The sequence below is a fragment of the Rhinolophus ferrumequinum genome, chromosome 7 (assembly GCF_004115265.2).
Source record: "Rhinolophus ferrumequinum isolate MPI-CBG mRhiFer1 chromosome 7, mRhiFer1_v1.p, whole genome shotgun sequence".
NCBI lineage: Eukaryota > Metazoa > Chordata > Mammalia > Chiroptera > Rhinolophidae > Rhinolophus > Rhinolophus ferrumequinum.
In genome coordinates, this window is record NC_046290.1 from 39879863 (window position 1) to 39907274 (window position 27412).

At 33.5% G+C, this 27412-nt stretch overlaps 1 protein-coding gene across 1 annotated transcript in view; it reads left to right on the forward strand.

Annotated features, from left to right (window-relative positions):
- Window positions 1-27412, forward strand: part of IPO11 (importin 11) — a 155017-nt gene that overhangs the window by 31271 nt on the left and 96334 nt on the right. The window contains exons 6-17 of the mRNA XM_033110715.1: window positions 236-368; window positions 3534-3592; window positions 8044-8092; window positions 9376-9446; window positions 11864-12056; window positions 12748-12900; window positions 14408-14451; window positions 15961-16051; window positions 18465-18512; window positions 19311-19416; window positions 22096-22218; window positions 24654-24657. Coding sequence (XP_032966606.1) covers window positions 236-368; window positions 3534-3592; window positions 8044-8092; window positions 9376-9446; window positions 11864-12056; window positions 12748-12900; window positions 14408-14451; window positions 15961-16051; window positions 18465-18512; window positions 19311-19416; window positions 22096-22218; window positions 24654-24657 — 1074 coding nt within the window. The remainder of the gene's footprint in view (window positions 1-235; window positions 369-3533; window positions 3593-8043; window positions 8093-9375; window positions 9447-11863; window positions 12057-12747; window positions 12901-14407; window positions 14452-15960; window positions 16052-18464; window positions 18513-19310; window positions 19417-22095; window positions 22219-24653; window positions 24658-27412) is intronic.

Sequence of the window (27412 nt, forward strand, 5' to 3'; positions counted from 1 at the left end):
ATGATATAATATAATATAATACCCGGTCTTATATAATAATAATAATATAATATAACATAATATAATACAATGTAATGTAATATGTAAGATTGGGTTTTATATTAATTTTTGCTCCAAAACGACGCATTATGGCTGATTGTCTGGCTAGGTGTTATTTTGGGGGAAACATGGTACGTAGGTCTAATTGATTACTGAAATCTATAATGTGAACAAATTTGTTGATATTTCTTTTCAGTTAGCTTCTGGAATTTATAGTTTTGCCTGCTCTCTGTGGAATCATCATACAGACACATTCCTTCAGCAAGTTTCTTCTGGCAATGAAGCTGCAGTTCTAAGTTCACTAGAACGAACTCTACTGTCATTAAAAGGTACTGTTAAACTTGATGTGTTCATTTTTGAAATGACAAACCTCAGAACAGTCATCAGTTCCTCTGGATGGATTTTCTGTTCCTAGTCGCACTAGAAAAATAAGATGTCAGTCTTTCCCTCAGAGACAAGGGCTTATTTGTAGTTTGTTTTTCCTTTGTGAGAATAGCTCTTCCTCTATTCTAATTAATGAAAGTGTGCAGTGGTTTATATTATATTCACATTACTGGTGTCTCAGGGTTCTGAATACATTCCTTTCAAATACTTCTCCTTGTTTTGCTTCCACTTTACATTTCTCATGTATGTAATAATAAGGGCTCCTACCCTTATCACCGTCATGCTAACTCTCCTAAACTCCTGTCCCCAAGGCTTAGTAGAGCTCTATTTCCCAGCTCTCTTTTTCTTGGGAACTCAGATTCTATCTTTCTTATTTGTACCTTAGACTCATTTGGATTTTTAGAAGGTGCTTGATGGGGTACCATATTGGCATGTATTTTCCTATGATTTGCTTGGAGGCATTCTCTAGCAGAAATCTCCATTTTACCTTCCCTGAGCTGAGTTATTTATCTTGAATGCATGCTGAGGTTCCTTTCCTTTCTAAAACACTTACTTGGCTCATTCTCTTTGTCTTGTAACCTCTCCTTCTGTTCTGGTTGCTAAAGCTCTTTTAGTTTGTGTATCTAAGTTTGATCTCAGCCAGCCTTTAGTTTTCTCATACTACAGTTCATTTAGCATCCTTCTGTTTTATTCACAAGTTCTTTTATCATACTCACTCTGGTACCTTAAGATGCCGTCATACACTGTTGTATCACTTATATTAACCAGACAACGGATGCACAAAACCTAAACTGTCAGCACATTTTGGTGAACCTTGTGGACAAAAGTGTGAATGATTGTAAAGAATTGTTGACAAGTAAAATCCATTGTACAGGTGGTTATACAAGTGAGTGGTGATGGTTTCGTCAGTATCCTTGAGGAAGAAATTAAAACGTCTTAGAAAGAGATGTTTATTGAGAAAGAATTAGAGAAACTGATAATAAGGTTATATACACAAAACTGTGTAAGTACTGAATTTAATGATTAAGGAATTTTTATGAGTTTTCTTGATTGTCGAGTTTTCTTGCTTTACTGATTTCAAAGTTTAACTCCTGACAAAAAGGAAGAAGCTCTACTCCACATTAGCCTGCTTTACTCTTTTTAATACCTCCCCATGTCAAGGTCTTAGATACACATTACCATTTCTGTGGCATTCGACCTGGAAAAAAAAGCCCATAGCATTTTTCTTTAAAACACTTATTCTGTCCAGCTATAAATGTCTATCCTGCTACAGCTTAAAGAAGACTTAGGACTAGAATTTTTGTTACATGTAATCTCTTAAGTTTATACCTATGTGCATTTACTATCGTTTAGACATTCATTATTTCACTCAACAAATTTATAGGCAGGTGGTTGGTGCTGGGGAGACAGACATAATAAAATGGCTACACAAATACATGTGAAATGACATCTGTGACAGAGGCCTTACTGTTGTTAAGGTAACTGATGATATCGTTAGAAAAGGCTTCCCTGAGGAAATGAGGTTTGAATCAAAACCATAAAGTGAAAGTTAACTAGGTGATGGAGGAAGAAGGAAAAGACCCTCCCAGGTAGTGTGGACCCAGGTGCTGGTGGGAAAGAGCACATCCAGAATAAGGGATCAATTTGAACCCTATTCTATTATGATGTAGTAATTTTTGAGTTGTATATAATTGGTGTATGGATTGCATGGTCTTGTGTAGACAGCTGCATTCTAAACCTATTTTTAATACACTGCCTTTAGACTTCACCTCATGAACACTGACTCTTAAGTTATGTAGATACCAGTCTGTAAAGGTGTTTTCTGAAAGTGAAGTGACTTTAAATTTTGTAGTCTTATGTAAGCTGTCGTCATCCCCGTTGTTACTAAATTGTGCTAAGTGTTTTATATACATTATATACTACTGAATCCTTTAGTAACCCTGTAAAGTAGGACTTATTAGCCACATTTTACAGATAAGGAGTGTGAGATCTAGAAAATTGCCCAAAATTATACAGGTGTAGACATTGGAGCTAGGATTTAAATCCAAATCTGACTTCAAATCTTTTCCTGCTTATCTCCCTATGTACACCAGTTTACTCATAAAAAGTGATGCTTATAATTCAGTACTATAGTCTGTTCCAGATTTGGAAATAGAGTAATTTTTATATCCCTTTTAGGAGATACTATATTTTCATTAATGTAGCCTAATACTGAATGAAGATTTTTGGTTACTGTTGAGGCATAGTTTAAAGTTTATGGAATAGAGGTAACTTTCTCAATTTCAAACTATAGGGGTTATTGCAGGTTAGAGGTACTAACAATTATAGAAATTAAACTAAATTTTGCACTATAGCTTTAGAAATATGTATAGTTAAGATAAGTGAGAGCACTGCTTCTTTTATTTTTATTTTATTTTATTTTTTTTTTATTGGGGAAGGGGAACAGGACTTTTATTGGGGAACAGTGTGTACTTCCAGGACTTTTTTTTTTTTCCCCCCAAGTCAAGTTGTTGTCCTTTCAGTCTTAGTTGTGGAGGGCGCAGTTCAGCTTCAAGTTGTTGTCCTTTCAGTCTTAGTTGTGGAGGGCGCAGCTCAGCTCCAGGTCCAGTTGCCATTGCTAGTTGTAGAGTGCGCGGCCCACCATCCCTTGCGGGAGTCGAACCGGCAACCTTGTGGTTGAGAGGACACGCTCCAACCAACTGAGCCATCTGGGAGCTCAGTGGCAGCTCAGCTCAAGGTGCCATGTTCAATCTTAGTTGCAGGGAGCGGAGCCCACCATCCCTTGCAGGACTCGAGGAGTTGAACTGGCAACCTTGTGGTTGAGAGCCCACTGACCCATGTAGGAATCGAACTGCAGCCTTTGGAGTTAGGAGCATGGATCTCCAACCGCCTGAGCCACCGGGCTGGCCCCGAGAGCACTGCTTTTGAGTCACAAGAGCTTGGCTTTAGTTCCATCTTTCTCAATAACTAATCAGTTACCAGAGGTCACCTTTCTGAATCCAAGTTTGATGAGGTTTTGTGATTCTGAGTCTTTATTATTATGATCATGATTTTAGGAAGATAAAATATGAAAAAATAAGATGCAAGTAAAACTTGATTTTACTTTTCAGTGCTGCGTAAGTTAACTGTTAATGGATTTGTGGAACCTCATAAGAATATGGAGGTGATGGTAAGTAAAAGAAGTAATTGATTCTTTGTGACTTTGGGAAAGTGCTTGGTATTTTCCTGAAAATTTTAAAGCTTATTTTTTTTTACTTGGCATTCATTTAAAAGTTTTTATTAACTGATAGTCTGGTGGTTTTGTTTGTTTGTTTTTTACCATTTTGTGTATGTCAATTATGCTTTTGGACTTGTGGCTTGTTTTCACTACCTCAAAGTAGCTATTGTGTGAAGGAGACGAAATAGGTCTAGGATAGTTCTCAAGATGACATGGTACATTAAGAGTGTTAATTTGAATTTGAATTCAAGTGAACTGTAAATTTCATTGCTATTATAACAATATCAGTTGTGCCATAGATAGTTATTTATATGCTTGATATTTTCCTTTGTCTGTTATATGCTTAAAATGAATTTTCCCTCTGATCATAACATTTATACATTCTCTTTGCAATCAATTAAAAAAATAATATACAAGAAGGGAAAACCCCATTTGCCCCAAAGTTGTGATATATATTCATTGTTGGTATAACGTTATCTACTTTTTCTATATGCAAAATATATACTGCATATATTTCATCCCAAAACAAAATGGGATTATATTATACCTACTCAGATCTGTAATAGTTTTCACAGTGAGTTTAGGTTAGCTAAAATGTTGCTTTTTATGGATTGCCTTGGAGGGCTGCACAGAAATTGTGGAAAAAGTACATCGAATTGGGTCTTTGGGTCTGCTCTTGATTTGACCTGAGCCACTCACTCATTCATTCATTCATTCATTCTTTGTTTCTTTATTTTATTTACTTTTATATATTGGAAAGATTTTGATTAAAAAAATGGTTCTATTAAAAGAAGTTAAAAACTGCTAATATACTTCATTATAAAGTGATGACTGTTTTGGTTATAAAAGTATTACATGCTATTTTTTAAAAAAAGTTAAACACAGAAAAGGAAACAGGAAATTTAAAAAGTCATTTAAAAACTTACTGTCAGAGATATTGCTTAAACTTGTAAGTATCTTTTAAGACATCTTATGTATGTTTTTTCAGATACACGTTTCCTCTTCCTCTATTTTGTATAATTGGGACCTATGTGCTATTTCATTATTTGCTTTTTCTCACACTTAGTATATTATGGATATTTTTCTCATGTCAGCGATATTGTATATGTCATGTCTTTAGTGATTGTGTGGTAAATCCATATGATTACTATTGGTAGACTAATTAAAAATTATAACATTAATACAGGCTGCCTATAATTTACTTGTACAGTTATTTATTGATGGACTTACAGGTTGTTTCCAATTTTTACTCGTTGATAAATGATGTTGGAAATAACATTTGGGTACATACATCATTGTGTACTTTTCTAATGATCTCTTTAGGGTAAATTCCTAGGAATGGAAATGCTGGGTTAAATTGTATGCACACTTATAGTATTTATATATTACCAAATTGCCAGAAGATACATAAAAAATCGACCATAATTTTAAATAGTTTCATTTTAAATATTTACATTTATTGCCATACTGCCAAAAAGCAATTTCCAGAAACCAATTTGACAGCTCCCCCTCAATTCCCTTACTGTAATGTAAGTTCCATGAAGGCAGAGACTTTGTTTTATTTACTGTTCACCCCAGAGCTTGGAACAACAGTCTCTGCTATGTAGTAAATGCTCAATAGTTTCTTGTTAAATGAATGAATGTATGACATGGTAGAAACATTGCAATAGGCTCAGTAATTCTTATTATATGTAATATTATTCTGAGTATTATAAAATTATGTTAACTAAAATAGATTATATTCATCAGGTGTTTTTTTTTCCAGCAAAACCAAATTGATTTGAATCACATTCTTACAAACTGGAATAGTGGTTTTCAGTAGATACTGTTAGTATTTTGTGGGCCTTTGGCTTTCCCTTGAGTCTTCTATCTGCAGAAACTGTATGCCAGACTTCACTCAGTTATAAATGCTGTATTGTAGCATTTAAGGTATATTGATTGAGTAATTGGAAAGAGGATAGAATTTTAACAAATTAAAGACATCTTTTCAGATAACAAAGATTTTAAAAATGACATGGAACTTGAAAGATGCTTAAGAAGTACTATATGATAGAGGTGAGATGTTGGGTTCTGGAGGCAGACAGATTTGGATTTGAATATCGACTTGGCCTTTTCTTGATAGCATAGCCTCTGGCTATTATCTTCCCTGATACTGTTTCCTTTTTTTGTAATTTGGAGATGACATAATAGTACCTACGTCATTGGATGTTGTGAAGGTTAAGGGAGATAATGATTTTTGTAACAAGTTCAGCAACTATTTAAAGGCTGCTCTGTAAATTACCACTTAATGGCTATTTTAATTTGAATTCTTAGTCTATTATTTTGTAACATTGGTCAAGTTACTTAAGTTTATTTGGACTACAGATTAGTCACCTGTCTATAATTCTTTAAACTCCTGATTCTCCTGATGAGCTTACTAAAATTGATGGTTTTTATAATTTTTTTACTTTCTTTGGAGAAGCCTGACTGATGCACTAATTTTATTTAAAAGAAAATAGAATAAAATTCCTTCCATCTTGTAGTTACTACATGGGACCATTGAACCCTTATATAAATTTAAGGTACATATGGGATCTCAGTGATCTTGTTCTTCCTATATTGAAATATTTTGCTATTTCATCATCCTAGGAATTATTTTATTGTTATTTATCATTACTTACCAGTTACTCTCAACTGTGCTTGAAATGACTGAAATAGTATGAAAATAGAAGAATGCTGGAATGGCCAGAAATAGGAAGCAATATGGAAGTGGTCGTCCTGCAGTTTTTTTAGTTGTTGCCTACTGTATTGCATCATCTTCCAAGAAGGTATACAAAGAAGACTGGAAACACTGTCTTTTTACTCTACTTTTAGCTTTTATTTAACACAGCTGAGAATTCAGAATTTTTCACTTTCTGCCCAGAATGTCAGAGAGAAGAAAATTGACAGAGGAAGGTGTTTCAAAACTTTTAGATGAGTCAGAAGGTGGATGCTCTTAAAGAGACATAGAACAGCACTCTAGACCTTAGTAATGATGGTGAAATTGTCTTCGTGAAATCTCAGCCTACCGGTCTTCAGATGATGATATCCTAGTTGAATCGTCTGCACCTGAAGAACTGATTAGTGAGCAATGTATTTCTAAGGACAAAGAGGAAATGTAATAATCTATTCCAGTTAGTCATTTGTCTGCAGGGCCTTCATCATATAATATTTTGTGACAAAAACCTAGACCATCTCATTTGCTAAAAGGACACGTGACATCTTTTATGATGTTTGTACTCCAAAATTTATTGATACAAAGAAGTCTGTGATATTTAAATTCTTAAAATGTTTAATAAAGTTGTTATCCCTTTATATTTAATCTATAATTTTTAAAATGTGTTAAAATATATATTAAAAAGTAAGGGTTTATTGGACCCATATCTGATGGCTAATTTATATAACACTTGAGATTAAAACCTCTACTTTAAATAATCAGTACCATTTATTCATATATTGAGTACTTAATTATTGCCAAATACCGCTTTTGGATTCTGGGGTAGAGTAATACACAAAGCAAAGTTCTGGCGCTTAAGGAGCTTATATTCCAGTGGGAGGAGACTCATAATAGATAAACAGTATGTCGGCGGTCATAAGGACTGTGAAGAAAAATAAAACAGTAGGACAACAGAGAGTATTTAGTGAAATATGCCTAATAAATAATATCTTATTGCAAAATGATTTAGGTAACTGAAATGAGACATTGAAGAGATGAAATACGATACGGTAGTTCTTCTTTTTCTGTGGTTTCATTTACCCACAGGCAGTCGTGGCCCAAATACATTAAATGGAAAATTCCAGAATAAACAATTCATAAATTTTAAGTTGTGCGTCATTCTGAGTAGTGTGGTAAAATCTCAAGCTGTCCTGATCTATCCTTCTCCACTCCCCCATCTCTGTCGCCCCTCCCCCCCCATGACTCCTCCCTTTGTCCAGCATATCCATGTTGTCTGTGCTACCGTTAGTCACTTAGGAGTTGTCTTGGTTATCAGAGAGAGAGAGAATTCACATTCACATAGTTTTTATTGCAATATGTTGTTATAATTGTTTTGTTTTATATTTAGTTATTAATCTCGTACTGTGCCTGATTTATAAATTAATCTTTATCATACGTATATATGTGTAAGACAAAACGTAGTATATATAGGGTTTTGTACTGTCTAAGGTTTTAGACATTCACTGTGGGATAAGCCCTGCAGATAAGGGGGGATGACTGTACTTATTTTCTTGTGTAAGAATTGTTTATAACAGTGGAATGTTTTTTACTTTATTTAATTTTAACTTTTCAAAATCATGTGATAGATGTTTTAGTATCTCTTAAAAAGTAGAAGGTAAATGTTTATAACAGAATAAACTGAGACACTTTACAAAATATTGTTTTCTAGGGTTTTTTACATGGAATATTTGACCGTTTGAAACAATTTCTGGAATGCAGTAAGTACTTCCGTGATGGTAGTTTTTCCTGTAGAATCTTCATTAATACCTTCTGCTCTGTACTGGCAAATCTGTAAAAGGTTAAAATCTTGTATCTTGATAGTTAATTATCTGAAAGTAAGTAGAAAGCTCGCTTTGTTTTCATACACCTGTCTTGTCTTGAGTATTAAGGAAACCTTTTTTTTTTTTTAATCTATTTTGTGTCCATTCCTTCTATATTTCTACTGCTACTGCCCTGTTGCATGCAGACATATGCAACAGTTATATGTTTAACAAATATTCATTAAGTGTAGACTCTATGCAAATGCTGTTTCTTTATTATAGTTTCTGGTTCTTTGAGTACATTTAACATATCTATATGATATAAATTTCCTTAAATGGTACTTTCATTTTCTAAATCCTTGTTCATTGACCTTCACTGCTTTACCTTTAGGACCCTTTCTAATCCACCACTCCACACAAGAGAATTGAGCGTTTACATTTGTGTCGTGTTATGCTGATGGTCTCTTTGTTATCCTTCTCTCTCCCATATGATTGTAAGCACCTTTGCTCAGGATACACACACACACGTGCACACACACACACGTATATATACCTTGTATGCACACAGAGGCATATATATATATATATATATATATATATCTCTTGTATATCTTGTATACATGTGTGTTTTTATGTATAAGTGTGTGTATTTCAGACTTACTACCCTAAAAAGATACCTGAGTGTACTCACCTTTAGGGAGTTACTGATTGTTTCATGTCAGTCATTTTCAGTTCAGTAAGAACGTTGTGGAATCTATTGCCAGGCACTGTTCTGGGTACTGTGCATGCAAAGATGAATAAGACAGTTCATATAATGTAGTTTATTTTCTAAAAATGTTCATTTTTCTTTGGTTATCCCCATGGGGGAAGCAGAAGGAGAGGAGCATGAGATAAATGATGAGACAGAATATGAAGAGTATGATTAGAGAGGAGAGTAATTGATGCACTGATGGTCTTTACTCTGAATGCACAAAGATTAATTATTATGCCAGGGAAATTGTCAGAAGAAAATTGTCAGAGATAAAGGAAAAATAATGAGTATGTTAATCTTTGAGTACTTTGTTTTTACTTATGTTGCTTGAAAAGTATTTCAACTATGAATAATTTAGATTTTGAAAATGTGACTCGATTCATGGATAAAATTGTTACCCTTGTACTTTAAAATGAGCTCTGTTTGTATTTTAGGTTTGTGATTTATTGAATATTATAAACTACTAATATTTGAAATGTATTTTTAACAGGTAGAAAAATAGGTGCAGATAATGTATGTAGAGATAGACTGGAAAAGACCATTATTCTTTTTACTAAAGTGGTAAGTTTTCTTTTTATCTTAATTATGTTTCCTCAAATAAAATGCACATATGCAAATTTAGTAAGGAAAACTATTTTTATAAGCATGCATTTTTACTTTTGTGTAAAATAACTTATTTTCTGACTGTTTATAGGAAAAGTAAAAAAAACCCTTTGTATCTTGAAGCCTTTAGAATGCGTATAATAATTAAATTTATATACCATGTATTATAATGTCTATGTCACCTTGACATAAAAATTTAGTCCTAATAAGTATTAGAAAAGTTGATTCCTCCAAAGCTCATTATTCTCAGACCCACTGGAAAAAGCAGAGATAAAGAAGATACCAGTGCAGCAGAGCAGGAAGTAGATAAGATGTAGCTGGCAGTATAATATCATAGAGTCAGTATATTCAGAATTACAGATCATCATCATCAAGTTAAACATCTTTTGAGTAGAACTGTATGGATTCACTGTGCTAGGCAATGTGTATAAATTTCTGATAAAATTAAGTTTTTAAAAAATATTAATTTTTATGAAACTTTGGGCTTTGGGGTTTAGGTAAAATACAAAGAATTGGGTTATAGCAATCAGGGAAGACCTGGTTTGAGGACTGCATTGTACCGAAACATATAGTTGAAGACAGATGGCAACATCTAAATCTTTAGTCTCTTTCCCCTTTTTCATTGAAGGTTCATTAATAAGGTTGAGGGTCTCTGTTACCTGGGAGGGGAGAAAAGGAGTATAAATGAGCTGCTCTTATTTTTGTTCTTAGGTAGCAGTAACTTTTAGTGTCAGTTGTCTTCATTTCCAACGCTCATGTTCCACATAGCCAACAGCAAAAGCCCATTTTCCAAGATCCAGTAAAGCTGACTCAGATCCTTTACGTTAAAAACAAAAAACACAAAGCAAAGTAAAATAAGACAATGTGGTTAGTCTGTGGGGCTGTGCTCTGTTCATAAATAATTTCACGTATGAAATTCATACTTATAATCCCTATGACTTTATTAAAGCTTTTAAAATTGGAATAGTTCAAACATGCCTCCAAATAGAATTGAGTAACTTTGAATCAGCTTCAGCAACTATCCATACATGGTCTTGATCAATTCTGTTTTATCTGTATGCTTCCTCCTGCCATCCTTGCTGGTTGTTTTAAAGCAAATCTAGGTATCAGGTAGTTATTATCTGTAAATATTTGAATATGTGTCTTTAAGTGACGGGATTAAAAAAACAACAGTCTTAACACCACTAGCACATTGAAAAAGTAGAAATGATTTCTTAATATTATCTAAATATTTAGTCAGTTTTCAGATTTCTCTCTTACAGCTGGTTTGTTAGAATCAGGATTCAGTAGTGTTAGTTCTCATTCCATCTTTCTTCCCCCTTGCTACTTATTGGTTGGAATAATAGATCGTTTCCTGTAGAGTTTTTCATGTTTTAGATTTGGCTGCTTAATCATGATGTGTTGTTTAACATGTTTCTTTGTCTCCACACCCCTCTTCCTCCCATATTTCTTAAAAATTTGTAGTTAGATGCAGAGGCTTGATCACATTTAGGCGTGTGTGTGTGTGTGTGTGTGTGTGTGTGTGTGTGTGAAGGGTGGGGATGACAAGAGTATTTTGCAAGTGGTGCTGTGTATTTCCTGTTGCATCACATCCTGAGATACACAATGTCGGGTTGTCTAAAATCGACGAGTGAGCTATCACTTATAAAGTTCCTCAGTAGTCTTTCCCCTGTTGATTTTTGAAGCCATTGATGATCATGGCCTACATCCATTTTGATTACGGGTTACAAAATGGTGGCATTCTAATCCTATTATTCCTTTTGCATTTATTAGCTGGAATTCTTCTATAAAGAAAAAATCTCCCTCATCATTTGTTTGAAGCATCGAAATATAATTCATGCAGGAAAGGCAGGATAATTTTTTTATTTTTTTGCCTTTATTATATCAGGTCCTCGAATAACATCATTTTGTTCAATGTTGTTTCATATTATAACATTGATGAGATGCTATTGGAACTTAACTCTTGTTTATATAAATTAACCTATGGTAAAATTGGTTTTGTTACACATCATTTCGAAGAACCTATTGATGATGTAAAGTGAAGATTTACTGTACTTTTTGAAGGCCTATCTTTTATATTGTATTATATTTACCCATTGTTAAATATGAAGTGCTTCTGTTTTGGACCCTGTACTAGAAATAGTAGAAAGTGCTAGTTATGAGATATCTGATATAATCCATATTAAATGATGTAAATCAAGACATATATTACATGTATATTACACATACATTACATGTGAAACTGCATATGCACAGATTCCATCAAGGTCAAAATTTGCTAAACGTTTATTAGCAAAATTATAAGATGTACTTTTGGATGATTATATTCCGATATTAATTTGGGGAAAATACATTTTAATCTTTTTTTTTTATAGCTTTTGGACTTCTTGGATCAGCATCCCTTTTCATTTACTCCTCTAATTCAGAGATCACTGGAATTTTCTGTAACCTATGTATTTACAGAAGTTGGTGAAGGGGTTACATTTGAACGATTCATTGTCCAATGCATGAATCTTATTAAGATGATTGTCAAAAATTATGCTTATAAGCCATCCAAAAATTTTGAAGGTAATGCTTTACTGGTTATTTTTTGTCATTCTCTTATTTTAATCGAAGTGTTAATTGCTACTTTTATGTACTTTTAAAAAAATTCATTTAGTTAAGTCTGAAAAATAAAATGTTGCTGGGACATGAAATAGAGATAAGGATTAGAGTCTTATTATGTGAATGCCACCTTTTAAAAACCATGCAATGCATTTAGTAAACTGTTTTTTGTAGCACAATAGATGATCAGCTGAAGCTTAAAGACTCTTAAGAGTCAAGTACAATAATCACTGCAGCTCATATTGTTGTAGGCTGTGTTTTGTATAATTAAAAGTTTTCTCTAACGTTATATAAAGTGAGGTTACTTCTACACAGTTTAAATTGTTACATTATTTATGATTCAGCCATTTGCATATGTATTAAGATGAGTGAGAAAGTCTGGTAGGAAAGAGAGAAACATATATAAGTAAGTCACTTCAGTATGGTGTGACAATATAGCATGGTAATGGACAAACTATAGTGGTAAGAAAGAAGCAAGACTGATGTGTGTGTGGTATGAATAAAGAAATGAGTGTCTTTGATAATAAAAATGAAAATTTATATACCACTGTATCTTTTCCCCCAAGAATGTATCTTTAAATTTATTTGTATTACATAATTCAACTTAGGTAGAATGTTTGTCTGTATAATTAACTTGGAAATTTTATTTATCTAGATAGCAGCCCTGAAACCCTTGAAGCTCATAAGATTAAGATGGCATTCTTCACATATCCCACTTTGACAGAGATGTGTAGGCGATTAGTCTCTCATTATTTTCTGTTAACTGAAGAAGAACTGACAATGTGGGAAGAAGACCCAGAAGGCTTTAGTAAGAATCAATTTTTCAGTTTTCACGTGGCTATTCTCCCCCTTCCGTAAATAGATATCATCTATTTGAATTAGAGGTATAATAGCATTGTATTTTAAATAACACTTGATCTGAGAATCTTGGTTTTAAAAAATTAATTTATCATCCTTTCTTTGTTGGTCATTAGAACAAACTGAGAAGTAGGAAATGAATGACTTATTCAAATACATAGAATTTTCTCCGGAAAGAGACCTTTTTAATATTTAGATGTTATGAGGTATATATCATGCAGTTTAAAACAGAAATATAAAATTAACGGCCTGTGTCTATTATCAGGTTAGTTTCTACTTTGTGATTAATTTCATATTATTTTTTATTTGTAGAAATTTTTACTTAGAAAGAAAGTTGGAGATGAAAATTTCTGAATTGCTGAATAGGTTACCTATTCATATTTTAATTTAAAATAACTTCATGGTTAAAATGTTTTTAACAGATCTTTTTATCTGTTTAAATTTTAGTAGTTGATAGAATAAATCTATCTGGGCCCTTGCTACAGAAAATCAAAAGAATCTTGTGCCTAATTCAGTACCTCTGTGTAAATAAAATACCTGTGTGTGAATTACTTTGACTGTGGTCAGACATAGGCTACAATTTAGCCTCTACTCATCTCTGGCTAGGGGCCTTTCTGTAGTTATATACACGTGTTTCCTAATATTTTAAGAACGCCGGAAACATTTTGGAAGACTGATCTTTTTTTATCATTTAAAAATAATTTTAGTTCATAAAAAATACAGTACTACACTGTACAGTGTCTTTTTTTGTTTTTGCCTTTTCTTATAGCTAAAATCTTGTTTCATGTTGCTTTCTATATGCAAAATACATAATGTAACATAAAACATTGAATCCCCAGATTTTTAAAAGTCTCTGAAGTATTTTACTTTAAATGTAGGAAATTTATGGAAAATGTGACTAACCATTTTAACGTGTAGAGGCAACTGGTTAGCTCAGTTGATTAGAGCGTGGTGCTGGTAGCACCACAGTTGCTGGTTTGATCCCCGCATGGGCCACTGTGAGCTGCGCCCTCCTAAGAAATAAAAACCCAATCATTTTAACTTGTAAACCACGATTATTGTAATGAAATGAAATGATTCTCTAGATTGTTGTAGTGATAGTCTATCAGGTGATATCAAGTACTTAGGAAGTGAGTGTATCAGGTAATATCAGGTACTCTGGAAGTGAGTGACAGTACTTTGAGTTTTTCTCCATACAGAATTTTTAATGAAAGTGAGAATGCTTATGGATGAAACACTTGATAGTTGACTATGATATACACAGTTATGATCTGTAGCTTATGGTAATCTATGTAAGACCTTGTGTTTCCAAGGATTTGCTTTCAGTGTTATATTTAAAACAATTCACAGAAATATTAGACTAATATTATTTAAAATCTTTGTTTTCCAAACTGAGATTTTGGAAACAACATTATTGAATTCCTGGGGAGCATTATTTGTCATATTTTTAATTGCAGCAGTGGAAGAAACAGGAGGAGATTCTTGGAAATACAGTTTGAGGGTAAGTACTGATTGAAAGAAAAATTGATAGAGAAAAGCTTAATGCTTCTGTAACTCGCAGTCGAGAAATGATACTCTGTTCAAGATTCCAACTATTAAGTGAGACAGGTAGAAAACTCTAATGGCAATAATCTATATTTGAGAGGAAAGTACTTAATAAGATTATGAACATTAATCTGAAAAATTATTTTTTGTTGTTAAGTTAGGGGTTTACAAACTGGATTTTTCTTTATTTTGCAGTCAAATTGATTGGAAAGTAATTGTCATTGCAGAAATGGGAAAAGATCTTGAAAGTGAAAGCTATCTTTTTTTGGTCTAGAGTGATTTTTATTTCCTCCGAAGTATTTCAGTAATTATAAAGCTTCTATTGATTTATGACGTTATTTCTTTTGCCATCTGGTGTGATTCTTAGAGACCAGCCCATTGCTTTTTGTTATAAAATGCTTTTTAAACATGCATGTATTAATATGACCAAAATTTGAAGATTTATCAAATGTGGTCTTTGAACGTTCTCATTGTGAAGGCTTGTGTTTACATAATTTGCCAGTATTTTTCTAAAAATGTGTGTTAATGTTTTTAGTTTCATAAATTTGCATAGGAAACCAGAGATTGTAAATCAGAGAAATTATTAGTGATTTAAAGTTTTTTTTAAAATTCACTGCATTCATTTTTTTGAAACTTTCTCCAATGGAAATTTCAAACATTAGAAAGTAGAATAATATCATGAACCCTTCTATATCCAAAACCTCGCTTATGTGTTATCAACTCATGAATAGTCTTATTTTATATAAATACAACATCCTCCTCAGTCAGATTATTTTGAAGCAAAAATCTGATTCGGCATATCATTTCATCTGTATATGTATATTCATCAGTATGTATATTTATAAGATTCCTGTTAAACATAAAGCACAATACCTTCAACATTTAATTATAACTTTCTTTATATTATGAAACATCTAGTAATTCAGTTCTTAATTTTAAGAAACAAAATGAATCATTCTTTTAATGTAGCTAGCACTATGATTTCTGTTAGTGTTTGTGTTTGTTAAAAGAAATACTGCACTGTGTGATGAATTGATTCATGAGTTGCTTAATATAATTCATTGCTAAGAAAATATATAATTTTTACATGTCAATTCCTAGTCATTTAAAGTACTGAATCTATAAATGAATGTAGTTCCAGTTTGCTTTTTTAATTTAAAACATTTTACTTAAAAATCTAAATTATTTCCTCAGTGTAGTTGTACATTTTTGAGAGCAAAATACCAAATTATCGAAATAGTGAAATACACTTACTGTATATTATGAACGAAATTGTTATAATTTGATTTTATTTCCCACTCTATTTACAAAAAATAGTAATCTACTTTAAAAAAAAACATCAAAAATTGGAAACATTTTCAGAGTTTTAGATTTTTAAGAATGAGTATTCTTTGCTTTATTGTAGAATTAATCAGTGCACTATACCATTGTTTTCATTAGAAATTTGTTTTTTTCCCCTTTCCAGCCTTGCACTGAAGTACTATTTATAGATATATTCCATGAATATAATCAAACTCTTACTCCTGTACTTCTAGAAATGATGCAAACACTTCAAGGTGAGGTATATTTTGTGATACTTTGAATCTATTAATTAAGGTTCATTGAAAATAATTTGAGTACCTACTATGTACAGTGCCCTATTTCCTAGATCATGTAAAGATACGGATTTGAGAAACACCAAAGGTGTTCTTTTCTGAAGGTGTGGCCTTCAGGATAGAGAACAAGAATGTTTATAAAAGAAGGCCTTGAGACAGACCTTGTATGTAATAAATTTTGCTACTGTAAACACAATAGCCACATAAGCAGAATGGCAGGCAGTCAAGTATACTGTGTGGGTAAATAGTCCATCTGTGGGAGAATGGTGTGGGAAGTAGTGGGAGAAAATGTTGAAGTAATAAATGTTAGTCTCAGAATGGTAGCTCTGGGAATGGAGGAGAGAAGATACTGGATTTAAGAGAATGATGAAGTGAAATTTTTAGCACTTGGTCATTGTTGTTTGTACACAAATAATTAATTCTTTAACTATAACAATGATTGATCATTTCTGACTTTTCTGCTATACTGTAAATTCCAGGGAAGGGCCAGTGATCACATCAGTTTTGTTCATATATTATTCCCAGTGCCTGCACACTCAGTAACTATTTGTTGATTGATTGACTTGTGGCAACTAATTGACTGTGCTGGCCAAGGGAAAGTGATCAAAGATGACCCTGAACTTGAGCGTCTTTTTTTTTTTTTTTTAATTGAGGAATATTGGGGAACAATGTGTTTTTTCCAGGGCCCAGCAGCTCCAAGTCAAGTTGTTGCTTTCAATCTAGTTGTGGAGGGCGCAGCTCACTGGCCCATGTGGGGATCAAACTGGGGACCTTGGTGTTATGAGCACTGTGCTCTAACCAACTGAGTCAAAAGTCTGCCCTGGACCTTTAGTATTAGTGACAGAGAAAGCAGTTATAGTTGTTGGAATAGAGCTTTACTTTTGGAGTGTGTGTATGAGGACTCTTGGGAGGAGAAAAGAGATTCAAGGACAGAACCTGAGACTCTCACCTTTAGGGATATTAGGAGGTGAAGACCCTGCAAAAAAGCCATGTAGGAAATTATGCCAGAGGTAGTGCGGGGGTGAAGAGAAGTATGGGGGTGAATCCTGGAGAAGAGCGTGTTGTCAGAAGTGCCCAGTGCTGTAAGAGGAAAGAAGGCAGTAGAATCTTCTGAGACAGTAAATTATTCACTAGGTTGGGGTAGGAATCACATTGTAAGGGATCAAGAATTGAGTAGGTGGTGATGTAAGGAAGTAACAGCAGGAGACTCTCCTGTAGAGAAGGAGGTTGCTGACCTTATTTGCAGTTGTTAGAGGGTAGGTCACTTGTTAGGCTTTTTTCTCTCAAAAACCTAATAGAGAGATTTCCTGCGTAAATTATAAACCACGGAGGGAAACTGAGCTATCAGTTAAGTTTTACTGTGGTGATTTTTAAAGATAAGTTGAGTGTTAATTGTATTTTTATATGGAAATGAAAATACATTTCATTTCTAATGTATAGTTGTTTACTAGTTTCTTAATTCAGGATTACCGATTCTTAAATTTGATGATATTTATACTGCTTAAGTTACGTTTTTTGCTGAGTTTCAAACATTATTTCTGTTATCTCCCATCCATTTATTTTTTTAAGCCACTGTAGGAAAGTGGGTAAGCTATTTAAGTTACACTCTGATTAAGTTGCTGTATGTGGGTAAGGTTTTCCCTGATTTCAGAATTTGGTTTTCTTTCTAGTTCTGGAGCAATTTGCTTATTTAGGACTGTACTTATTCTAGCTTATTAGACTATTGAGTTTAAGAATCTATATTTAATAGCAGAAAAGTGCTTTGATAAACTTGGTAGAAATCTTTTTATTTTAAAGAAATATACTTATTAGATAAACTGTTTTTCATGTCTTAACCATGGTATTTTTGGATAGCGATGCAAAGTCCACCAACTTTTTATTCTCAAGTTTCCATACTACACAATGGCTATCATTTTTCTCTTGGTACTTTTCATTTTGTTGTCACTTTTTAATGTACTGTCATAACCTGGTTCATTTTTCATATTTGGAGCATCTTGTGTGAATTGCCTATTCATGTTCTTTCCTTTTTTCTGTTCTAGGATTCATATTTTTATTCTTTTAAGAATTTTATAATCAGTGTATAATACAATAGCATTTTGGGGCATATATTTTTCTAGAATGTTGCTTGATATTTCATCTTTCAAATATGTTGTAATGATTTTTAAAATTGTAATGTGTCTTTACATGTTGTACCTATGTTTTCTAATGGTGCTGATAACAAAACTTAGACTTTCTCTTTATACTTACATGTATATTTAGTTTCAAAATATATTGTGCTTAACTGAGTCAAGAAACTAATATATTGAGTGTAAATAAAATATTTATTAATAACTAATTTTATTTACTTTTACTGATACGATACTTATTTTTTCAGGGCCCACTAATGTGGAAGATATGAATGCACTATTAATCAAAGATGCTGGTATGTGAAACTAAAGTGATTTAGGAACATTTATTTCTTTAGTAGGTGGTGTGTCTGTGTTGTGGCAGGTGATATTCTGGGAGAGTTAGGATAGGAGGCTACCTAAAATACAAGAACTGTCTGGTGGGGGAGACAACCAGGTGAGCAGATGATTGTAAGTAACATAGTACCAACTGATTAATGCTAAAGTAGGTTGTAATCAGGTAGTAGTACTATGGAAAACCACAAGGCGGCTTTGGCATGCCTCGGGAAAGGCTCCTAAAGAAATATAATATGAGTACGAGTACACAAGGAAGTGGGAGTTAGCAAGGGGTTTGGGTAGTGTGGGAAGAAGGTTCTAGACACGAAGCAGGAGTACCTGTATGTACAAAAACTTGAAGGGAAAATGAGCAAGCAAAGTTATGTTTTGAACTGGGAATATTTTGATTTAGGTGAAACATAGAGGGTAAGGGGTTTGGTGAGAGATGAGGCTGGAGAGAGGGTAAGTAGGGACCAGATCATAACTTAGTGCATCCATTTGGAAGCAGATGCTATTTTATAATTTGTCTTGTATGTTTTTAAATGAATGTAATTTTCTGTTTGAAAGTACTAAGGAGTATTTAGGAAAAACATAACGTAACTTAATGTTTCTAAAATGTCTGTTTAAGTAATTTCCATCATTAAATATCTTAGATTTCCCTTTATTAACACATTACATGTTTCAAAGTAGTCCCTAAAGCTTAGTTTCTTATATAAGGACACTTAGCATTTGGCCCAGTATCTGAAATTAAAATTTTTTTCCCCTCAAATCTTCTTTAGTGTATAATGCTGTTGGATTAGCGGCTTATGAGCTGTTTGACAGTGTTGATTTTGATCAGTGGTTTAAAAACCAACTTCTTCCTGAATTACAAGTCATTCACAATAGGCAAGTATAAAACTTTGTGTTTATTATACATTTATTTTACCATCATGATTTTCTAATGAAGATAAGGCATTAAGATTGTTTAAAGTTAAAGAAAGTCCTAGTATGACTTAGCTGATAATGTCTAGTGTAGAAAGTAAAGTAATAAGAGTTGTGAATCTTATGTAACTGAAAAATAAAACTGTTTGTTATTGTTTTAATTCAAATGTGAATTGTAATGTGTTGAAGTATTTGATGTTAGATAAGATAGTTTGTAGAGGAAAAGATATGAAATTTTATGCAAAGGTTAGGGAAGCTGAAAGTCTCTGAATTGTAAAGAAAATTTGTACAAAAGTAAGCTGTTGGAGATTAGCAGGGGTTAGGCCTGGTGTCAGAAGTAGCCTAAACAAAGGAACGTCCTGGTAAGGATGGGATCACACAAAGCATACTGCAAGTTTTTTTGGAGAGGATAGAGTAGGATGTAGAGACACCATGGCAAAAGTATTGGAATACACTTTAGGCCTGTATTGAAGTACCTAATGCAACAGTAAGATCTATGTGACATTTAGTAGAACTTTTGCCCATTATGTTTCATATACATTTAAGTACTTGCCTAATTATTTCAATTTGGGGTACTAAATGAGTAAAATGGAAGGAAAAAGTTCTTTTAATAGTTTTTATGAATTTTTTCTTAGTTTTAAAATTAGAGACTTTTAAAAAATTCCAAGAGACGTTTTCTGTTTTGAATTTTGCATTTCGGTTGATTTATTTCTGAAGATGTGGTACCTGTCAGAATGCTAGCGTATAGTCATAGATCAGTTAACATTTCCTGACTATATTACTGAATGGAGGACCATTCCTATATGGATCATTTTGTATATATTTAGAGCCATAGAAATGTAGAGCATGGAGGTGCGTTGATGAAGTAATTTTGACCAGTAAGTAGCTATTTATTCATTCAGTTCTTCAATTATTTATTCAGTCAACAAATATTTTCAGCACTTGGAATTTGCCTTGCCCTGTAGAGCCAGTGCTGAGTAAGATGGACTGCAACTCTGCCCTCAGGAAGCTCTAGTGAGTCATTGATGGATAGAAAGCCGTCAGTAGGAGACAGATGGGCAGTTTGATTGTCTTAAACCCTAGAGGCTATTTAGTGCAGACCTGTGAGGTCCAGTACAGTAGCTAGGACATATGGCTACTGAGCACTTGAAATTTAATTAACTAAAAGTTAGATTTGCATGTTGGCTTGCATTACATTCCTTTGGATTGAGCTGATCTGGATCAGTATTTCTCACACTTTACGGTGTATATGAATCACTGGTGATTTTGTTAAATGCAGGTTCTGGTTTAGCTTATGGGTTGAGATTTAGTCAGATTGTGTGATTCTGTCATGCTTCCAGGATAATGATGCGGCTAGTCCAGGGACCACACTTTGAGGAACCAAACTGACCCCTAATTTTACTCTGTCCAGAAGTGACTGTAATCTTAGAATTTGGACCTTTCTGAGTTTCATTCTTTCTTTCTGGAATAGAATATTGAATGTGGTAATCTCAAAGATATCAGTCCAAAATTGATGGTTCTGTGGTCCTTCATTAACTCTACAAAAGTCTTGTTTACTTCTACCCTTTGTGACTTGTTCAAATAGTTCCTATCCCTAGGCTTGTTTTTAGTTTTTCTCCTAGCATACTGGTTATCTTAAAGGCTGTTCAATCCCATCTCCCACTGTTTCTCTTTCTGAAATCCTAGTATAGAGCTTTGCATTCTTTAATTCTTTTAGGTGTGCTGTTAAACTTTTCCAGAGCAGAGGATACTTACATTTTGCAACTGATGAGCAATTCTTTCTGTGGGCTTGATCATCTTATGAGATAGTAGTTTTCTAAAAATATGGACTATTCATTAGCTTTTTCTCTTTACACCCAGAAATAAATACCCTTGCCACTAAAATTTATATAATATCAAGAGAGACTTTGGGGTGGAATTCTTTGACCCAATTGTTTATAGCTTTGTTGTTTTTTCTCCTTGCCTAAAGAACTGGCAATTTCTTTAGCAAAGGTGACCATAGTGAAAGTAATGTATGTACAGTTACTGCAAATGTTTTACAACTTTTAAAATACAAATTATGATGTTTGATAATCTAAGTCACATTCTAGTAGTTTGTAGTTACCACTGGTTCGGCGTCTCGTAACAAAATTAGAGTGTTTAGCTGAAATCAGTGTAAATTTATGTATTTCCTGTAAGCATAGGAAGCTCTCACAATGTTCCGAAAATAATCTTTATGAGATTAACAGAATTAGAATTGGAAAATGGAATACATAAGGTCCTTTGTTATTATTTTTGGGTCTCTCCAGCCTTTGGGACATTAGGGTTTGGGACATTAGCTAGCTGTGCCTGTTTGGATTAACTGTTTTTGCTTACTTGAGGAACAGAAGTGGACTTGTTTTTTATGTCCACCTCTAGGTTGTAGTTCTTTAATACAAAATAATCAGATTCACACTATATCTGCCTAAAAATTTTTAATTTTTTAGATTAGAACTTTATTGTTACAATTTATACTGTGATCCATTTAGAAGTAGCTTTAAAACTTTTATATACAAATGTAGATTGCTTTCTTACTACATTTTAGATTTAAGTGATAAAATATACTAAGTGAAATAGACTTGTTAAAATACTTTACATTTTATTTTCATGATTTTCCCTATTTAGGTACAAGCCATTGCGACGCAGGGTGATTTGGCTCATCGGTCAGTGGATTTCTGTGAAATTCAAGTCTGACTTAAGACCCATGTTATACGAGGCAATTTGTAACTTGCTTCAAGACCAAGATTAGTGGTATGTTGCTTAAATGTCTTAAAAGAGTTATTTTAAGTTTAACCTATGTTAAACTTCAAGTTCAGAAACAGTTAATATCTTTCTTTAGAATAGAACTTCATAATTTTATAATATCAGAGGCCACTGGGTGGAGTGCATTTCTATCTCTGATGGTTGCATTGAAGTTTACATTAGTGTTTGACGTAGGGGAATGTAATGTAAATTGAGTGAAATTTTTTTAGGTATTTGAAGTAATGTAATTTTTTTCTTCAGTGCTTAGCAATTTGACTTATCGTATGAGATATCCAATTTTTATAAACTAAAACTTGATCTAGGCATAATGAATAAACATTTATAATATTGCAGTATTTGGAAATTTTTTTTGTAATAAATGTTGGGAAATTTGATTAGGTTTAAGTTAAGTGCTACTCGAAATTTTTCACTTCTAAGCTTATGTCTGACTCATTTTTATCTTTAAAAAGAGGAGGCTTTTAATTGTTTACATTTTAAAAGTTAAGAATTATATCAAGAAAAGAGAAAAAAAAATCAGTAACTGGTGGAATAAGGACCTGTGTGCTCACCACCCAGTTTTCTGTATTATCACTGTAATAATTTTTCATAAATATTTCAAATATTTTATTTAAGAAATAAATCATTTACAAATGGCAGTTGAAACTCTGTACATCTTTTCATTCTTATTCTGTTATCTTTTTGTTGAGTAAAGCTTTCAATTTTAGTGCAGATTTATTGATTTCCTTTTTCTGTTTTGTTCTTTTTGTTTCATGTTTAATACATCCATTTTCTTCACTCTTGGTTCTTCATTCTAGCTGAAATTTATTTTGGAACATGATGTGAAGTAAGTTCTACTTTAGTGTTTTTTTTTTTTCCTATGGAGGGCGCAGGTCACAGTGGCCCATGTGGGGATTGAACTGGCAATCTTGATGTTATTAATACCACGCTCTAACCAACTGAGCTAACTGGCTACCCCCTAATTTTTTTTTTTTTTTAAATAAGAACAACAACGCTCTAATGTTTTACTGAAAATCCATTAAAAAAAACATCTATTTGCCGCCTTCTGTCCTTCGTAGAACATATTACTTAGCAGAAGCGGTGCTTATGGCAAGTTTCAGCTTGAGAATGCTATTACAACAGTGTAAACAGAATGACTGAGTTTTGGTGAGAGGAACCTTCTTTTCCTAGGACCCCCGATGATTCTTTAACCAGAATATTTGATATGTATATAAAGATATATATATATATATATATGGCTTCTTTAGGATGTAAGGCTTTGGAGCCAATTATATTTTTCAATTTTGGAAATTATAAGTAATTTTTTAAAAAGGGTTTACTTAGGTTATTTGTGCACCTTTCAATAAAACAAGTGGTAAGCTACTAAAAAAATAACATATAGAATACTCTTTCAACCTTGTGAGAGGCTATATAAAATGTAAACTGTGGTTCAAGCAGAAAATTTATAGTTTGGGAGTGGGCTGTGCTGGAGTTATTGCCTATCAAACAAAGAAGTGGCCATCTTCGTGGGCAGGTTGAGTGCCAGCATAGCAATAATGAATTTTCAAGATGGTAAGCCAGTTAATGGAGTTTACGAAGGACTGTCAGTGGCATGTACCTGACGGCAGTGAACCCTGAAAGCACTGGGGAGGTACGGCCGGGATCTGGGCAGAGGTGTTTTACACAAGGTGCATTGGCAGTCGCCTGTGTTTCCACTGTTATGCCTTTTAGGGGTCTCCCAGTTCTGTCAGTCTTTCTGTCTCACTGTTTGATTTTGTTTTTCCATCTTGCCCATCCTTTGTGTCTCCAAAACACTGCTACAAGTTTTTAACCCTGGGCAAGTCTATGTTTTCACAAAATGAATTCTGAATTCACTTGTATTCAGTGAATATAATTTTCAAAGGAAGTATCAAAAAGAAAAATCTGTGTTTGACATCTAAATATGAGGCTCTACAACCAGGAAGAAAGGAAGCCTTAATTTAGTAAGTTTCCTATAGTCAGTTTTGGGTTTGTACTGCTACGTCGAGTATCATCCATATTACGTGAAAATGAGCGTTAGAATTTTTTTTCTTAAAAGGAGATGAATAAATTGAAGGTGCTTTTTATCCTTTTAGGAAACATATTTACATGTGTATTTCAACAGAAATACATCAAATTGTGTAATTGAGTGATCTTGGCTTTATTGCAGAATAGAGTAAAAAAACCCAGCACTATAAGTAGTGCCAAGTGGTAATAGTATCAATATGTAGATAATATTATATCAGTATCTCTTATGCCTAGCATGGAGTCAAGTCTTAGAAAATGTTTACTGGGAGCTAGCAATAAAAGATTATGAGTTTATGAAGTCATTATTCTATTTCTCTTAGCAGATTACTTCCTTTCAAGATTTTTCTTTCTGGGCGGCCTTATTTCCGTTTTCCTGGTGTTCTCAGTCCCCGAGACAGTGTCGTTCTTTTTTGGCCCCAGCGCCAAAGCTCACTGCTTTAGTGTGTGAAATTGCCCTCACTGCCATGGACAGGCTGTAGAAGTGGGCGGGCATTCAGCTACTTCAGATCTAGAATTCAAATCAACCAAGCCTCATTCTCGCTGACGCTGGGCACAAAGTGTCTCAATACTCACCTTTGTAGCAGTTTTCTCTGGAAGTAGAGTTGATCTGTGGTTTCTTCTTGTTCATTCTCTATTGCCCTCATGATTTCTGTGATCCTTCCAACGGTTCTGATACTTTGATGGCATTTGTTCACCACCTTATGGAATTAGCTTGGTATCTTTTCAGGAGTTTCTGAGGTTTCAGCTGGAAATATAGGGTAGACTCACAGGCTGAGTTCACCATCTGATTCATCTGGATACTTAGGGTTTCATTCTCCTTCAGAAGGTCTGGATGTATTCTATGAAAATTCATGTTTAGAGGTCTTGTTAAGAGGAATTTTTGTTTGTTATTTTTCTTACATTTATCAAGTATTTATTCAACAATTAGTGTCGTAGGGATTGTGTTAGACTCTCTCTTACCAATCTGTCACATTCCCCAACTCTTCATTCTATAAATTCAGGTTCTGATTTTTTCCCCCATTACTTTTGAATCACTGTGAAATTTATTCTGTCTCTATGCCAGTACTTATTTCTTTTATAGCTCAGGAATTGCTAATTTTGTTTATTTACCTTGTCACATTTTAAATGCTCCTCTGTTGTCTTAAACTCTGTGTGCTTTTCGTTTCCTGTATGATTTCGCTTCATATTGCAGTTAAACTAGAGTGCAGACAAGTCATCTCAATTCATTTCATCATCTTCTCTGCATGTATACTGTACTGACTTCCCTTTGTTAGGAGGGCAAACACAGTTTTCATTCAAGTGTCTCTTTTGTTCCCTACACTTATTTGTGTAAATGTCATGGTTATGGGTTAAGTATGTCTCTGGACCTTTTTTCCCTCATCCTTTTTGTGGAGGAAAGTTAAGAGAGATTTAAGGGTTGGTGTGCTGGCAATATGATTTTCTTTTGGGGCTTTCATATCCTGTCGTTTATGAATTAAATCTTAACACAGTGCCAGTTGTATGCTCACATAGTACTAAGTGCTGAAAATGTAAGATGACATTAGTCCATGTCTTCAAGGGGATTATCCTGTCTTGAAGCTTTTCATGTTAGCCATATTTGTTAATAATTATTTAATATCTGGGTGTTATTTTCTCCCCTCCTTGATTGTAAGCTCTCTGAGGGCAAGGACTAGGTGTGTCTTACTGAGCTTTCTTTTGTAACATTACCCAACACAATGCCCTGGAAGTGATATTTCCTTACTGAATATCTTTTCATGTTAATGTTGTTTATTTATTTTTAATTTTTTAAAATTAAATTTATTGGGGTAACATTGGTTAGTAAAATTCTATAGGTTTCAAGTGTACATTTCTATAATACATTATCTATATATTGCATTGTGTGGTCACCACCTAGAATCAGTTCTCCTTCATCACTATATGTTTGATCCCATTTACTCTTATCTACCACTCGCCTACCCCTTAACTCTGGTAACCACTAAAACTTTTGTCTGTGTCTATGAGTTTTTCTTTCTCTCTGTCTTGTTTCTTTGTTGCTTTAGTTTTAATATCCACATATGAGTGAAATCATATGGTTCTTGACTTTTTCTGTCTGACTTATTTCACTTAGCATAATAATCTTGAGATCCATCCATGTTGTTGCAAATGGCACTATTTCATCTTGTTTTTGTGGCAGAATAGTATTCCATTGTTTTATGTACCACATCTTTATCCAGGTCATTTATCAAAGGATGCTTTAGTTGTTTCCATAGCTTGTCACCATAAATAATTGCTGCAATGAACATTGGAGCACATTTACGGATAAATATTTTCAGATTTTTGGGGTAGATATCCAGGAGAGGGATTGCTGGGTCACATGTTAATTCAATGCTTAATGTTTTTGAGGACCCTCCATACCGTTTTCCATAGTGGCTGTACCAATTTACATTCTCACCAACAGTGTATGAGGGTCTTTTTACTGAATATTTTTAATCACATGAGTATGCCGTATTTTGATTAGGTCATTTCGTAGTAGAACACTTGACATAGTGCTTTGCATGTATCAGATAATATGCAAATTTTTAAATCATTTAAAATCTGGAAATACTTACATTACTTTTAGAGAATGAATAAAAAGAAAAGGAAGGTAAGAAAATATCTGTACTCTAGGGTATTGGAATCTATGGATTTGGCAATAGAGTACCTAACATTTGGTGAACATGCATAATCAGCATTTCAAGATCTCAGAACGCCCTGTAAAATGATTAAAACTGTTTATTGTGAAATATGGCTGTAAAGAAAGAACCAGTTGCTGTTACAGGTGTGGAACGTGTAGCATCTAAGGAAATAAGGCTTCTTAGCTAGGAACAGAAGTTTTAAATATATAATTTTGCAGAGTAGAATATAGAATTTAGTCATGGTTTGAGTCATGTTACTTTATATGGAAACTATGAGAGTGTCAGCTTGCTCCAATATAGCTGATCCACTCACGGTAAAACTTGAAAGAAAGTAAGGAGATTTATGCTTGTCATACTGTGGGTTTTCCCAGGTAACATGCTGATATACAAAGAAAATATGATTTGGAAAGGTCAAGAGCTGTGAAAACCTTTCTGTATTAACTTGGGGATTTAGAAAATCTAAGAATATATCTTATAATATTTCAAGGATTCCTGTAATAGTG